The following is an 18,201-nucleotide window of genomic DNA, read 5'->3' as shown; positions in this document are numbered from 1 at the left end:
AACAGTTTTAAAATGCTGAGCAAAAATAATTTTTAAATTTTTAGATAAAACACCCTGTAACTCAGTAGGAACCACATTGTATTTAAGTGTTTTAGGTTAAATCTTCGTATTTTGTGCTAAAGTTTCTCCAGTTACTATATGGACAATTATTAATGAAACACCCTGTATGTATGTAAATGTAGGTACATAGTAATATGTATTATTAATATTATTATGTATAGTCAGTAGGTTCACTTATTTCTACTAGCGATCAATGATCGGTTATTAGAATATCCCGCTTATTGGAATATTTTTGTTTGGCACGAAGGCTATTCCAATAAGCGGGTTTGACTGTATAGTATACTCTAATAATTTACTTCCGTTTTCCCAAATCGTTCTACATGTCTAAGGATATATTTAACACTTCCAGTAACACTAGCTGAAAGAAAAAGATCTTTTTCTAAACTTAAATTGACCAAAAATTATCTTCGCTCAACAATGGGTAATGGGTCAATACAGATTAACAAACTTGTTTTTAATACGTATAGAAAAGCACATAAATTAGATCTCACCGAAGTAATAAAAACTTTTGGCAACTTAAAAGCTAGAAAAGTTGACTTTGATAAATAGTGTTAAAATATTGATCTTGTTTGAATACTGAAACCATGTTTTTTTAATACATAAATAAAGAAAGCAAACATAATTAGTTTTATTTTTATCGTACTTATAACCTATATTCCTAAGTATATTATCTTTTGACAGAAGGGGGCGCAAAGTTGAGTCTTGTACCCCGGCGCTGTGTATGCTTAAGACGGCAAAGGCCCAAGGTCAATGCTAAGGCATGTTATCTTTTGGAGTTGGAAGGTTTTTGGGTACCAGGTGCACCGGTTCTGGTGGCGTATTCTTGTTCAGCAATCCAAAAAACCCCCGAGTAATCAATTTCGAAGACCCTCGAAACTTCAGATGACGTGTCTTAGCAGTGAAACTGGACATGTGCTCCGGTGGTCCATTCTGATGGCTTATTCGTCTTCAGCAACCCCAAAAACCTCTAGTAACAAAATCTGGCCCCTAATACACCTCTGTTGACATGTTCGTGCACTTTAATTAGACTTATAGTGTAGGAAACAGAGGTTGAACCTCGCAAAATAGACACGTCAGGTTTTATTTTTTTTCTGGTATATCAAGGGGGTGCTTATTCTAAGACTAGCTTTTTCTTAAAAAATTTCGCACCGGAACCCCCTTTTCATCCCTTTAAAGGGGGTAATTTGTGGTTTTTGCGAAACGTAGCCGTAGTAAAAAAATGTATGCAATAGTAAAATGAAGAGGACTATATTTCCTACCATTTATTTCCCGACAGTATATGTCGATCACCCACCGTTTAGTGGGGGTGGCGCCCCAAAGTTGACAAGTTTAAAAAAAAAATATTTTTCCCTAACTAACGAAAATTAAGAAGAAGCCCTGGGGAGATTAATCACATAGAAGTGGCTGATTTTTTTGGTATAGGTTTCATTTAAGGGCAATTGCCCGTTTTTTAATTACAGGGTGTTACGTTTTAAAAAAATCCCGTTTTATACCATCTGTACCGCCTATGCTAGAGTAAAAAAACTTTCAGAGATCATCCATGTACTGGTGTTATTTAAAAATTTCTATAATGCACCCCCATTTTTTTCCGGAACCACCCAAAAAAAGGAGAATTAATAAAGAAAGTGATTTTCTTGGAATCATTCACACACCATGCCCTTTATTAAAATGTTTCATATATCATTTTGTGCACGTTCTTATTACTCAAAAAATAGAAGGGGGGTTGAAAATTTTTTTTTCTTTTTGACCCAATGGACATATATGATCCATCAATAGGGTTTTCATAAATATATATGATTATTGCAACATCCCTGCGGAAACTACCCCTATCCTTGAAAATAAACTGCAGAAACTACCCCTATCCCTGGGAGAACATGTTTTGACGATTTTCTCATTATTTATGCATTTATTTTTAAAACAAAACTTATACAGAAATAAAGGCCACTATTTTCTCTACAAATAAGGACCTATGCATTTTTTTCGTATAAGCAACCGTTACGGCACAATGGCGCCGTAAATCTCAGAAATGCTTTGGAGGGCTCCAGTTTTTGTTTTTTTTTTCGTCACGTATTCATTTTATGGATAACGTGCTTATAGAAAATAAAAGAACACACTGTCTGCTACACATTATGGCCTATGTATATTTTATTTCCTTTGCACCCTAAAGCCACAGTGGTGGCCGAAAATCAATTTTTGATTAATTCACCTTTTTTTGGGTGGTTCCGGGAAAATATGGGGGTGCATTATACAAATTTGCAAATAACACTAGTACATGGATAATCGTTGAAAGTTTTTTTACTCTAGCATAGGCGGTTCAGATGGTATAAAAAGTGTTTTTTTAAAACATATTATTAATTAAAATCCCTGTAATTAAAAAATTTGCAATTGCGCTTAAATGAAACCTATACCAAAAAATCGGCCTCTTATTTGTGATTAATTGTCGGAGGGTTTCTTCTTAATTTTCATTACAGATAGGGGAAAATATATTTTTTTAAAACATCTTTTTTAAAAATTTGTCAAATTTGGGGAGCCACCCCCGCTAAACGGTGGGTGATAACATATGCTGTCGGGAAATAAATAGTAGGAAATATAGTCCTCTTCATTTTACTATTAAGCAAATTTTTTGCAAAACGTACAGGAAGGGCTACGTTTCGCAAAAACCACAAATTGTCCCCTTTAAAGGGGTGAAAAGAGGGGTTCCGGGGCGAAATTTTTTAAGAAAAAGTTAGTCTCATAATAAGCATCCCTTGATATATACCAGAAAAAAAAATAAAACCGGACTTGTGCCCATTTTGCGAGGTTCAACCTCTGTTAGAGTTGTCCAACACTATTAATATATTAAGACTTTTTTCTTGACAACCTGAACATAATGCAAAAAGCTGTAAGTTTCTAGGTGCTGTATTTAAAAATCTATTTATTTTGTGCCAAATGCTTATGACGAGTACTGAGTACTTTCATCCCAATAAAAGAAATAAACGAGATGCTGTCATCTTAGTATCCTGTCTGACAGTTAACCACAGGACAGAAATCAAAATAGGTCTTCCCCCATTTGGAGCGACGGAACGGAAAAATGCAAATAATGCATCTAATAAAAAAAATAAAAAGTGTGCTTGTTTATTTGTAACTATTTCTATATAAAGCATATATGTGTATAACTAAATAAAATAAAAATATGTACATATGTTCTAATTTAGTCTGGAAAACAAATAATTTAATCCATTATTCTAATTCACATATTGCTTAGGAAAAAGCGAATTTTTGACCTGGTCAGAGAACTAACCAGTTATAAAATTTCCGTCATCAGATTTTTATTAATCTTACATCAAAGTGACATGCATTAGTAATAACTATGAATTAAGCATGAATATAAAGCAAATGATCACAATAAAGAATTGTATTTCATATTATAAACACTACGTTAATAACCTAAAATAACAGCTTTGTGGGACTATTCTCTAAAAATATATTTATTCTCTACTTATACATATGTAAAATAAACATAATCGTCACTCAAGGTAAAGGTGTGTGTCAAATGAAAGCCCCCAATTAGTACTCATATATCAAATAAGGGGATCCTTCAATTTTTGCAGCCAAAATAATAAAAAACATTAGTCTTAAATAGGTAAAAACAAAAAATACTTTATTTACTATTTTTATTGATGCTAATGATGCCAAATATATGAGCAAGATTTATATAGTACACTACTTACAAACCTCATAAAGTCACTCATTTGGTGACGTCATCTACGAACGAAACGATGAAATCTGACATTATTAAAAAGCCCGAGTTTTCTGATATCTGTCTCAGGGTTTCGAGTAGGGATCAGTATGTTCCCTTAAAGGCCATAGATAAGAGGGTGGGGCTTAAAGCCTAAAGTGTACGTTCACACAGACTGCGATGCTATGCTATGCATTGCATAGCAATTATTTGTGGGTGTTTCAATAGGGCTTTTCAAGAACAGTAATTTGTTTCGAGCTTCTGTCTTGTTGTATAATCCGTGTATAATATTAATATACACGGATTATAGTCTGGGCAGATTATCGGAGAATAGGCCATTTTTGGGAAAAGGTATTTACCAGCAATTTTATTGCTGGAATCGAATCTTATGATTGTATATATTAATAATATAGGTATGCAAAGTCCGCAGATAGTGTGCTACTTTTTTTATAAACAAAATGGCGCCCCAAAATCGTGTTTTTTCAATTTTTGCTCTATAACTCCAAATATTTTAATTTTACACCAAAAAGACACAAATAAAAATTCACCGTAATTAAATTTTGCATAGAGACGTGTTTTTCCCGATTTACTTCGACGAAAATTTTCCGCGGAAAATGCGGGTTTTTCAGATTTCAGTTTTCTAGATAAGTAATTGTTTATCAATAACTAAATAACTTAATAGTATAAAAGCTCTTTTCGTATAGATAATTAATATTACCAGAAGACGATGAAAATTGAATGAACAGTTTAGCAACAATTGAATTAAAAATTTACGGTCGCTATAATAACCACAATAATGATTTGATCATGATTTTTATATAAAAAGACACTGTACCCATCTAATGTACTTTACAGAATTGAAATTGGACTATTTAAGCGGCCTCGGGAATATTTTAAAATTATAAACAATTTTTTGGCTTATAAACAATTAGAATATCTCGGGAAATATTAAATTAAATTAAATCATTAAAACGGTATTGGAAAAAAATCGGCAGGATGCTTCTTTTAAAAGAAAAAACGTTTAATTGTGATAAGTGGTTCCTGAGATACAATCGGTCAAAGTTGACCGGTATTTACGGCAAAGATATAAACAATAGGATCATAATTTTCGAACCATCACCTTTTTGTTTTTGTCCTCTTTCTCTGCACCAATTTTCATATCTTTAAAATACTCATAACATATATTATTACAATAAAAACTATCGATACTACTAGTGAAAATTGCCAAAAATAGCAAAATTCCAATCAAAAATTAGGTTGAAGAAAATGTAATCTCAAAGTTCAAAATCGGTATACGTTAAAAAAATGCATTTTCTCGGCTTCCCATGGGCAATTTTCTTCATTATTTTTTTGTTCCCAAGTAACTCGAGTAGAGCCATATAACTAACGCATTATTAAATGTCAAACTTGCTTTTGTTTTGTTATAATAAACTAATTTATTGATTATAACAAAAATTTTAATTTGTTTAAATAAAGATTGTTTAAATAATTATGTGTGTGTGAGAGTGTGTGTGTGAGAGATCCTGGCATCAGACAAAATCTATTTGCCACAAAACATGTAAATTCTTAATTACATTAAATGATTTAATATTGTCTATTTCTAAACTATACCGCTATTTTTGAATTTCTGATAAAATTAATGATGGAATCTAGTACCGCTTTATCTGGGGAAGAAAGGAGAGCTGTAATATTTAGTGGCAATGGACACTCGTGATGAATTAGTTCTTGATACAGAATTGAAGAAGATTGAGAGTTCAGAGAACATTCTAGAAATATATGATTTAGATCACCAATGGATACATTGTCACAACTACAGACAGGAGAGTTAAGTATTCCAATTTTATATAAGTGAGATGGAAAGCGAGCATGATTCAATTTTAAACGAGTCAATACTGACATTTGTGCTCTATTATAATTAAAGGTGAAATGAGGAATGTCTTTTGGAAGTGTAGGGTGAATTCTGAAATAAGGGTTTGTAGATTTATTTGCAATTCTTTTGTAATCAGTTTCCCATTTCCTTCTGATATTAGGTTGGAGAGCATTATTCAAATCTTTTAAATTAAATACTTTGTCCATATGGTGGCAACTGTGACTACTTTTTGCGGCTATATCCGCAATTTCATTACCTTCGACTCCGCAATGTCCTTTCGTCCAAATAAACGAAACAGTTACATTATTTTGTTTAAGATCCATAATTAATTTTTTAATGTTCAAAATTAAGGCATTTCGGAATTGGTTTATTGGGTGACCGCTAATAGCTTGTAATGCTGATTTTGAGTCTGAAATTATTGCCACATTCGTGCATGTTTGAGTTGCACACCATTTTAGTGCCTTTTCAATAGCAAAGGACTCGGCGGTAAAAATGGAACAATAATTTGAGATTCTGTACTTTTCAATATGATTTATGTTTGAAACAAAAAATGCCGAACCTGTGTTTAGCTCCGTTTTTGACCCATCTGTATATATTTTAGTTAAGTTCGACCCGAGACCATTTACAATGGATTTTATCATGGCTTGGTTTAAGATATTACAATCTGAATACCGAGGGAATATGGTGATAGGTTTGTCAATTATAGAATCGAAACTGTGTGCATACAATGGTATTTTATTAAGTTTAACAATATCATTTTGAAATAAGTTTGTATCAATAAATGCATCTGCCAAAGGAGGAGAGTTTTTCTTTTTCCAATAATGATTTGTCAAATTCTCAATTACAAGAAAGTTAATTTTTGCGATCAAATCACTGTTGTAACATCTATATTTTAATAGACTTTTATTTGCTAAAAACTGTCTTCGAAAACTAAGAGGAAGTTCTTGAGACTCTGCCAGAATGGCATGATTTGGTGAAGATGCCATTGCTCCCAAACATATTTTCAGAGCTCTATATTGTATTCGATCAAGGGTAAGTTGGTTCGTATTGGAGGTAGAACCATAGAGAGTACACCCATAATCCAAAATCGAGCGAATATAAGACTTGTAGAACATTAAGGAAATTTGTTGATCCGCGCCCCAGCTCTGTTTGGAGAGGAAGCGCAGAAGATTAATCCCCTTTTCACATCTTTGTTTGACATACTTAATGTGACTGGTCCATAGAAGTTTACTATCTATAATTATACCTAAATATTTATATTCTTTTACGATAGGAATAGTGTATTTACCTATAGAGAAATTATCGACTAACTGATATCTGTGCCTTGTGAAACACATCACAGCTGTCTTTTCTGGTGAAACACTAAAACCCATATCGTCGAACCAGTTTTGTAACCTGTCAAAAGTACGTCTTAAGTCTATCATGCAGCGATCGTAGGTATTATGGGTGACATAAATGCATAAATCGTCCGCGTATTGAATAATTTGTATGCCATCGCTCATCAAATCATGCAAGTCTGCAGTGTATAAGTTAAACAAAAGGGGACTTAAAATAGAGCCTTGCGGAAGCCCGTTGTAAAGTACTCTTGGACCATGTAAAACGTTATGACTATCTCGCAAAAATACTTTTCTATTAGCAAACAAATTTAAAATATTTATAGAGACTCTTTTATTGATGCCAAACGTTACCATTTTTGAATATAATATTTCCAAATCTACCACATCATAAGCCCCTTTAAGGTCCACAAAAAGACACAACATGTAATTATTTTTTGATAGACACAATTGAGCATCTGTAACTAAATGGGAGATTGCATCAATTGTGCCTATACCTCTACGAAATCCATACTGATTTTTTGGTAAAATTGATCTGTTTTCGACAAAATGTTCGAGTCTAAATTTTATAAGCCTTTCGAAAGTTTTTGTAATACACGATAACAATGAAATAGGTCGGTAGGACGAAGGTAAGTCAGGTGGTTTCTTAGGTTTCGCTAGAAGACACACAATTATATTTTTAAGACTATCTGAATACTTTTGTTTCAACCACCAATCATTAAAAATTTCTAAGAGAAGAAGTTTACCACTTTCAGGCAATTTATTTATTATCGTATAAGTAAACCCGTCAAGTCCAGGTGCAGTATTTTTTGATTTTTTTAAGGCTAATTCTAATTCCGAAAAGCTAAAATTTTTTGAGAAGGTGTCTGAGTCTTGATGGAAGTGAAATTGATTAATGTTGTCGTTAAAAATTGGACCTGCAGCAGATGAAGGAGCCAATGTATCAAGAACTTTTTGAATAAGGCTTTCGTCTAATTGTGGTTTTCTTTTTTGATGGTGTTTATTGCAAATAGATCTTACAGTGTTCCATATCTCAGTCAGAGGAGTGTTTTTATTTAATTTATTCAAAAACATTTTCCAACTGTTTTTTTGTTTAAGTTTGAACGTACGTTTGACATTAGCAGAAATGTCTTGATATTGTAGATAATTGATAAAATTACCTTGTTTTTTAAACTCGCTGAGAGCTTCTTTTCGTTTTTTAACAATCGCAGAACATTCCTCATCCCACCAATAAGGTCTTGGTACAGAAGGTGTGAAAGATTTCTTAATAGGCATAGATTTCGATGCTGCGACCGTGATTGCATTGAGGAAAAATTCGATTTTGTCTACCGAAGTTGAATTCCTATCTAAATTATTGAGCTTACTAATTTCGAATTCAAAAAGATTTCCAAAAACAGACCAGTCAGCACGAGAGTCATTCCATTTTGTTGATGGGTTGATGACAAAGGAGGAGGGATTGATTTGAATTTCTATATTGATTGGGTAGTGATCTGAACCTAATGAATCTGAATCTACTGACCAAGCTATACGGTCGGCTAAAAGGGGAGATGTTAGAGTTAAGTCAACGGCTGAATGATTACTAGTTGGGGATATTCTTGTTGGTGTTCCGTCATTCAATGTAATTATTTCACAATAATCCATGGCCTCCACTAATATTCTACCATTTCTGTCGTCTGCAATTGGCCCCCACATACCGTGGTGAGCATTAAAATCTCCCAGAAAAATAGTTTTTGCAATATTAAACTGAAGGAATAGGTTGATCCAGTCATTTATTTCTATTCTAACATCTGATGATCTATAGATTGATACTAATGAGAGATTAATTTTGTTCAAAAAAACTGCGCATGCTTCTATACTGTCATCGAAATTATTATTAATTTCGGATTCTTGGTAATCTATTCCATGTCTGATGAAAATACCTACGCCACCGTAACCATCTTCACGACATTTATTGATAAAGTTATATCCGTTAAGTCTAAAATGATGATCGGATGTGAGCCATATTTCTGATAGAACTATTATATCTGTATGGTAGTTGTTAATATGATGCATAAGACTGCCTTTGTTACTATAAATGGATCTACAATTCCATTGTAATATAGTTAGTTTTTCTGTAATATTTTTAGTAGCCATTTTCACTATCTGTGAGAATGGATTCTAAATTATCTTCATTATTATCGAATATTGTAATGATATTGTCCCTGATTTTATTTAATTCAAATTTTCCTTGATTATTAATTATATTTGTAATTAATGAATATATCTGTGAGATAAGTTTATCTCGACAAAACATGAAATTATTCTGTTGTGGAGCGGGTGTATATGGAGGAAGAGAAATTTGTCTTTTTTGATGGGAATTTTCTAAATCTGAATTACTAGTGCTTGGAATCTGAGAAGAAGTGTCAGTTCTTCGCCTTTTAATTGTTTTTGATTCTAATGTGGTTGAATTTGATTTTGGTTTATTTAAAGGAGCATAATAAATTGTTTTGTTTGCTGGTGCTAAATCGGGAAAATTTTCAAGATTATTTAATATATCAAACCTATTGTTGGTATTAATTTTGGCATAAGCTGGATTGTTAATCGATAATTCGGCATCCTTAAAACTTTTATTTTCGAAAGCCATTACTTTTTTTATGTCGTGTTGTTTTTTGTACATTGGGCAATCTCTTGAAATTGAAGGATGATCAGAAGATTTACAGTGAACGCACATTTGCAACTCGGAATTACATTCAGCGGAAGAATGCTCATTTGCACATCGAGAACAACGAGATTTGCCTTTACATTGAACGATATTGTGTCCGTAACGTAAACATTTTCCACATTGGACAACTGGATGGATGTATGGTTCTACAGGGAAATTAACCATATTTATATTAATAAAGGACGGAATTTTATTACCTTTAAAATTTATTACTACCAATTGTCTATTGACAAATTCTTCTTGTTTGGTTTCAGGGTTTATAATTTTTCGTTTCATTCTTCGCACTTCCGCCACTGGAACTATGGAATTAATTGCTTTTTTCAAGTATTCTTCAGTAAAAAAGGTATCAACGCCACGTATTATGCCTCGTTTATGCGTGAAAAATTTTGGAATATAAGCAATCAACTTATTTTTTGTTAGTATTTCGTGATTAATTAATAAATTAGCGATTTTGTATGTTCTAAAAATTACCTTAACACGTTTTAAACCAACAGAATGAATATCAATAACATCATTTCTAAATTCAATTACTTGTTGTAAATAAAAGCCAATTCTGATAGGAAAAAGACGACCAAGATTCTTATCGGTATGTTCCAAAAATACCTGATACGGACCTGCATCCGTTGGTTGATATTTATTATCAAAGTCATATTTTTCGAAACCTGAGGATACTGTATCCATTGAAGAAACATTAATTTGATTATCATTATTAATTATTTGAATATTAGTATTTAAATTAACCGAGGGCGGACCAGGACCGCCCCCGTTACCTGACATTTTCTGTACAGCAAATCTGTCTTCAAAACTCTAGTTTTCCGCAAAGTACCACAAAACAGAAACTATTGATAAAACTCTGCACGTGGAAACAAGGCCGGAATGTACCAAAAAACTGCCAAAATTAATAATTCTTTGGGACGAACTCCAAAAAACGAACACGACTTTGACAGTTATTTTGACGGAATGAAAAGGTTAAATAATTATACAGCTTTCAAATGAGAATATTTGTGTTTTTAACAGTAAAAGGTACACTTGTAGTAAGTTTACCTAAAAAAAGTCTACAACGGGAAAAAATATGTAGTTTTCTTTTCTTATAAATAAATTAATCTATTATAACAAAACAAAAGCAAGCTTGGAATTTAATAATGCGTTAGTTAGATGGCTCTACTCGAGTTACTTGGGAACAAAAAAATAATGAAGAAAACTGCTCCATGGGAAGCCGAGAAAATGCCTTTTTTTAAAGTATACCGATTTTGAACTTTGAGATTACATTTTCTCCAACCGAATTTTTGATTGAAATTTTGCTATTTTTGGCAATTTTCACTCGTAATATCGATAGTTTTTATTATAATAATATATGTTATAAGTATTTTCAAGATATGAAAATTGGTGTGGAGAAAGAGGATAAAACTAAAAAGGTGATGGTTCAAAAATTATGATCCTATTGTTTATATCTTTGCCGTAAATGCCGGTGAACTTTGACCGGTTGTATCTCAGGAACCACTCATCACAATTAAACGTTTTTTCTTTTAAAAGAAGCGTCCTGCAGCTTTTTTCCAATACCGTTTTCCCGATTTAATTTAATTCAATATTTCCTGAGATTTTCTAATTGTTTATAATCCAAAAAATTGTTTATAATTTTAAAATATTCCTGAGGCAGCTTAAATAGTACAATTTCAATTCTGTAAAGTATATTAGATAGATACAGTGTCTTTTTATACAAAACTCATAGTTTTTCTTATGTATCGTAATTATTGTGGTTATTATAGCGACCGTAAATTTTTAATTACCAATTCAATTGTTGCTAAACCGTTCATCGGCTTCTGGAATTATTATCTGTACGAAAAGAGCTTTTATTTTACCAAGCTTTTTAATTATTGATAAACAATTACTTATCTAAAATTTTAGTTGAAAATTAAAAATCCGCATTTTCCTAGGAAAATTTTCGTCTAAGTAAATCAAGAAAAACACGTCTCTATGCAAAATTTAATTACGGTGAATTTTTATTTGAGTGTTTTTGGTGTAAAGTTAAAATCTTTGGAGTTATAGAGCAAAACTTAAAAAAAACACGATTTTCGGGCGCCATTTTGTTTTTAAAAAAAGTAGCACACTATCTGCGGACTTTGCATACCAATATTATTAATATATACAATCATAAGATTCAATTCCAGCAATAAAATTGCTGGTAAATAACTTTTCCTTGTATTTGGCTACTTAGCCCAGAGTATTATACGAAATATAACAGAAGCTTGAAACAAATGACAATCGATGAAAAGCCCTATACAATGATATTATGATTGTGAGCTAGTCGCCACCGTATTTGTTCTGCGTCGGACGGACGTGACGATGGAAAGAAAACTGAAATATATAGTGACGGAAAATTCATTGTTAAAGTACGATATTTTCAAAAAGTGTCTAAATACAAATCGTAAATGGGTTAATAAAATTAATAGAGAAAAGGCGACATTTGTGGAATTTCATCATATATTTGCTAAGCTAATTATGCATCCTGATAAATTTCGAGAATATTTTCGGATGTCTTTAGAAACATTCGACTACATTCAGAGAGGTATAACTTAAATTAATTTTTCCACATCCATGGAAATGGAATCAAACATTCTTGAAAACCAAACCGAAGCGCATATTAGCCGCTACTAGCATCGCGCTCTATTTGAACAAGGCGCTTAAGATACAAGTGTTTGATTTCATCGCATCGCAGATCGCGCTATAGCAGTATGTGTGAACGTACACTAAGAGAATTTACAACTGTGTGAAAGTCAAACTTCTCCCAACCATTTTGGGTTCATAAATGCTGTTTGTAGGAGAGAAGATTAGTTCTCATTATAAGTTTTATTCCAGAGATGCAGAGACGTCAATTGCGATGTATACGCATGTCTGGTTGCTTGTGAAAAAGCGTTTGATCAAGTACAACGCACCACAGGAAGCACGAGCGGGAATTAACAACCAAGATCTGAAATTAATTAGAAACCTTTACTAGAATCAGACTCCAAATCCAGAGTTGAAGGTGAGCACACCGAATATGCGAAAATCATGCGTGGAGTGAGGCAAGGATGTATTTTGTCTCCTCTAATTTTCAACCTCTACTCTGAAAGAATATTTATCGAAGCTTTCCAACAAATTAAAAAAGATGACACTATAGTATTTTCGGACAACCTAGAGGACCTACCATACAAGTCCTTATGAACAAATACTACGTATTACAGTCAATAATATGGACTTGATATAAACATAAAGGAGACAAAGCTTATGATCATTAGCAAGAAAAATATGACAGAAGGTAGAAACCAAACTCCTGTAGAAAGAGTGACGCATTACAACTACCTCGGCACTTCCGGCACCATAATAAATTAAAGCATGGTCCAACAACCAAGAGCGCACATCGAAAAAGCTAGATCTACCTTCAACCGGATGGGGGCCTTTTTTAAGAGCCACAACCTCTCTCTTGAAATCAAAGTAAGAATACTACGACCAAATGTTTGTACTTTTTTATGGAGTTAATCGTGGACTTTGAGCGAAGATATTATGTGCAGAAACGTGGAGAAATTTTTAATCCGTTTGGATAATTTCAATTTTATAAAAATTTTAAACATATACAATAGAAGTTGTTTACTTCATTGAAAGTTTTTGAAACTAATGGTATACAGTATACAGCCAACCCATTGGGACTTTCACAGTCATGAGTTTCCATGAGTCACACTGTATATCATGACTTTAAGTAACGATTAGGTACGTTTAGTTTATCTATAACTATATTAAAATAAAGAGTAAATTAAATTCACTTTATCCACACCACATTAAAATTCCCAAAATGTCCACGCCATTAATACAAAAGGTATAAAAAAACTGTATTGACGGAAAAATATTTATTTTTTTCCCTCATTTTGATTTAATATCGAAAAGAACCCTAATGTTCAATCGAAAACTTTCACGTTAAAACATCTGCTTTTTTCAAAAAGATAATGCGATATTTGTTCGTTAAAATCTCTGCTTTCCAATGGTGTACAAAAAAAATATAGATTACTATTGCGAACTTTCTCTAAAATTGCAAAAAAACTCAAATTCGAATTTTTTAAAATTTGTATGTAAAATTTTTAGCTGTTTCTTAAAATGTATAGTTTAATTACTTGAAATATTTAATGTTACATTGATAAACGAAAAAATTACAAATATTGTAAAACATGCGAAAATAGTTGATTTTCTAAATAAACTTAAGTGCATAGAAATTAGCCCACTTAAAAATCTGGTCATTTTTGATGTCTCATATTTCCTAAACCTGTTGGCGCCGATTTAAGTGATTTTTTCAACATATCATAGCCTGATTCTTTAACAATACCACTGTAATAATACTGTTGCTAAACAGGCAAATTTTCATTTTATACCGGGTGTACCAATCAAACTGTGCTTTTTTCTCAAATCAATCACCCTGTGGAATATTCTAGCATTTGTAAAATACTAAAATTAAAAACCAACTATAGCCTCATAGGTTTTCTTAAGATTCTGTTTTTTGATTCAGTTTATGTTGGATAAAAAAGAATGTGTGTGTACTTTGTACGCACGTAAGAAGTTATACTTCTATTATATGATTTAAACGAAATTAATATACTTTTTATTTATATTTTGTTTAAATATTAAACTAATTTATACTTACTACTCCTCAAACATTTTTATTAGAACAGTGCCAAAAATTAAAATAATAAAAGAATAAAACACACACAAACACATTAAACAAGCCACAAATGATGTCTGAACATTAATTGTCGAAATTTTTTTTAACTAAATACGTATTTTCTGAAAATACAATTATATAATAAATATACTTACAATCATAAAATGTATTAAAAAAAAACAAAAAAGAAAGTTTCTATTGGGACTCGAACCAGCGCTGATAAGTGCGGTTGGTATTGGAATTCATTCGCCTTCAACGCTTAGCCACGGACACTATGTGTCATTATTTACGAAGATCGACTAACTAAACGGATTAAACTTGTGATATTTTGATATTTTGAAAATTGATCAAATTATTTTAATTTTGAATTGAAATGATTTAGAATTGAAAAAATACAACAAAACATAGAGTAAGAAAACAATATATTAGGTGAATATTGATAGAAATTTTGATGGTAATCAAATTATATAAATAAAAGTGTTACATACTATGTATTTTGGCAGATCAAATAGGTAGGTTTATACCCATGATACATTAACAATTATTACGTACCTGTTGCTTTTAAAAACTATTTAAAAGTCACTACAATATTATAAACTTTTTTGTTTCTGTCCTCACAACAATAAAACTAATATATTATACATTTGTTTACCTTTACCTCCAAACCACAGCTGTTCTACAGCTGCCATATCGGATAATTTTTGACATGTCATTTGAACATCCAATCAGAACAAAGTTATAATACGCATGCGCCGGGCTGATAGGTTTTAACATATAAAAATTCACCCTCTATCGCCGGTAAAGAAGTATAACTTCAATAAAAAAGTTAGGTACTTTAACAACTAGACATGTTCTTCATCAATACACGGTGTTTCTAAATAAGTGCGACAAACTTTAAGGGATAATTCTGCATGAAAAAATAATGACAGTTGGCTTTATAAACGTATGTCCGCAAATATTTCGTTTCCGAGATACGGGATGTTTACTTTTTTCTTACAAACTGACGATTTATTTTATTGCTTTAAAACCGATTATAATAGTTATTGCGGATTTTTTGACATAAAATTAAGAATTTTATATTCACTATTAGCGTGCATACGGGTAATATGATCGGTCATATTACACATATGCGCGCTAATGGTGAATATTAAATTTTTAATTGTATGTCAAAAAATGTGCAATAACTACGTCTTAAAACCCACCAAATTTCATTGGCATATCTCAATCAGTTTTAAATCAATAAAATAAATCGTCAGTTTGTAAGAAAAAATTCAACATCCCGTATCTCTTAAACGAAACATTTGCGGACATACGTTTATAAAGCCAACTGTAATTATTTTTTCATGGAGTGAAAATTTCTTAAAATTTGTCGCACTTATTTAGAAACACCGTGTATTGATGAAGAACATGTCTAGTTGTTAAAGTACCTAACTTTTTTATTATCCAACATAAACTGAATCAAAAAACAGAATCTTAAGAAAACCTATGAGGCTATAGTTGGTTTTTAATTTTAGTATTTTACAAATGCTAGAATATTCCACAGGGTGATGCGAACTTTGAGAAGAAAACACAGTTTGATTGGTACACCCGGTATACAATGAAAATTTACCTGTTTAGCAACAATATCATTACAGGGGCATTGTTAAAGAATCAGGCTATAACATGTTCAAAAAATCACTTAAATCGGCCATGTTTAGGAAATATGAGACATCAAAAATGACAAAATTTTTAAGTGGGCCGATTTCTATGCACGTAAGTTTATTAAAAATAGGATTTTATCTAAAAAATGTGACTGCTGCAATTTTTTAGTAAAAAATCAGGCATATTTCTCAAACGAGCTGAAATGTTTTTATCGAAATCATTTAATATTTTGTTTTTGAATATATTATATTATTTTTTGTATCCCTATTTTGAACATATCGATTTTTTCTTTTGAAACGAAACGACTCGTTTGAAACGATTACTGAAAAACCCAATGCAGAAAAAGCAATGAGATTGGAAATTAAATGTAAATTCGAGTTTTTCCGTTTTTTTTTTTTGCATTTTCTTAAAAATTTAGCCATAGTGATGTATATTTTTTTGTGCACCATCAGAAAGTATGTAGATTTTTTAAAGAAAAAAAAAAGCGCACAGACTTTTTGGAAAAAGCGGATTTACTAAAGTAAGAATTTACGATTGAAAATTAGGGTAAATACAAACATTATACCTAGATATTTTTAATACCTACAACTTTTACAATTAACTTTTTTTCATTGAACTTAGACTTGTTTTATTTTGTTTTCCAGTACCACTTAAACAATGCCAAACGTATTGGTAACACTAAACCAGGTACAAATAATTGCGATTTTGTACAAAAACAGTCCATCTCTAGATACAAGATTTACACTAAGGAATAATATTCATCAATCATTGTTCCTACATTTTGTTTTTATCATTGTCATAGTTGTAAATTAATGTTAACAGTGACACGAAATAACGGATCAATAAAGTTGGTCTGTTTTTGTTACACTACTAATAAAAATCGTATAAGCTAATACGCAAGACACTTTATGGGTCATTTATGTTGGTACTACGGGATCATGTGATTTTCTTAATTGCTTGATAAAATCTGTCAGATTGCAATTTGCTGGTGACCAGTTTTTATGAACATTGTACACCTCAACTGATTTTCGGGTACCATCATCAACGATAACACCTAAAAAGAATATTCATGAATAATATCAAAGTTATGATAGCGTTGAAAAATGGTTATTTTTGAGTAGACCGGGCCCTGGAAGTATTTGAGTATGCAAAACCTGAGGACCGGCAACTATGTTCGGATTCTTTTACCTGAGACCTTGAACAATGAAAAACTGAGTCTTGCCGGAAGGTGCGATGGTGCCTTGTTACCCCCCTCCCCCCCATTGTTAAGGGCAGATAAAAAGCAATTTTTCGCAAAACAAAATATTTGTATTTTTTGGGTCATTCTAAGCAAAAAATGTTCTTACAAGTTTTTTCGTAAAATGAATTTTTGAACCCGAATAACTTTTGATTAAAAAATAAAATAACAATTCTGGTCGCAGCATTTGAAAGTTCAAGTCAAATTATACCGGTTTTGATTATTTACATTGCTAAAAATTAATTTTTTTTATTGTTAAACAAAGCTACAGACAAACAGTGTTTAGTGTTTGAGCGTTTTGTCGCATGTCCGCACTGCGCCAAGGATTAAAACCGAACGGAATCGATTGCAGATCAGCAGATCCTAGCTTTCTACGCATACGGTTTTAATCCTTGGCGCGGTGCGGACATGCGACAAAACGCTCAAACACTGCGTTTATAGCTTTGTTTAAGAATAAAAAAATTAATTTTTAGCAATGCAAATAATCAAAACCGGTATAATTTGACTTGAACTTTTAAATGATGCAACCAGAATTGTTATTTTTCGATTCTTTTTTTTTTTTTTTAGTTTAACCGCATTTATCTCGAAAACTATGTATGCATTAGGGTGGGCCGAAAAAGTCAAGAAATTTTTTTTTGGAAAATGAAGTTTGTATAGTAAAAAAAAGTTGCAAAATGGGCAGACAATCAAACACTTTTTTTTATTTTAATTAAAAAAAATTAGATCCGCCCCAAGGCGTCGAAAAAAATTTTTTTCTGATATTTTTTTTGAGATTTGGTATAGCACAAAACTAAAAGATATTAGCCCATTTATGATGAGAAAAAAATTTGGTCAAATTATTTTAATATTTAACCGCGCCCCTGGCGTTTTGAAAAATGCACTTGAATAAAAAATTCGAAATATGCAGCCCTTCGCTTGAAAAAATGATGACTTATTTAAATACAGTAAAAGCTCCT

General features: G+C 31.7%; 1 protein-coding gene across 1 annotated transcript in view; it reads right to left on the bottom strand.

The window, feature by feature from the left end:
• Positions 1-13,549: 13,549 nt before the first annotated feature.
• The window catches only part of LOC126889384 (R3H domain-containing protein 4-like), a 35,554-nt gene continuing 30,902 nt past the window's right edge, over positions 13,550-18,201 (bottom strand). Inside the window, exon 5 of the mRNA XM_050657644.1 lies at positions 13,550-17,062. Coding sequence (XP_050513601.1) covers positions 16,926-17,062 — 137 coding nt within the window. The 3' untranslated portion in view covers positions 13,550-16,925. The remainder of the gene's footprint in view (positions 17,063-18,201) is intronic.

The sequence above is a fragment of the Diabrotica virgifera genome, chromosome 8 (genome assembly GCF_917563875.1).
Source record: "Diabrotica virgifera virgifera chromosome 8, PGI_DIABVI_V3a".
NCBI classification, from domain to species: Eukaryota; Metazoa; Arthropoda; class Insecta; order Coleoptera; family Chrysomelidae; genus Diabrotica; species Diabrotica virgifera.
Note: the sequence above shows the minus strand (reverse complement) of the source record. Positions and strands in the feature narration are given on the sequence as shown.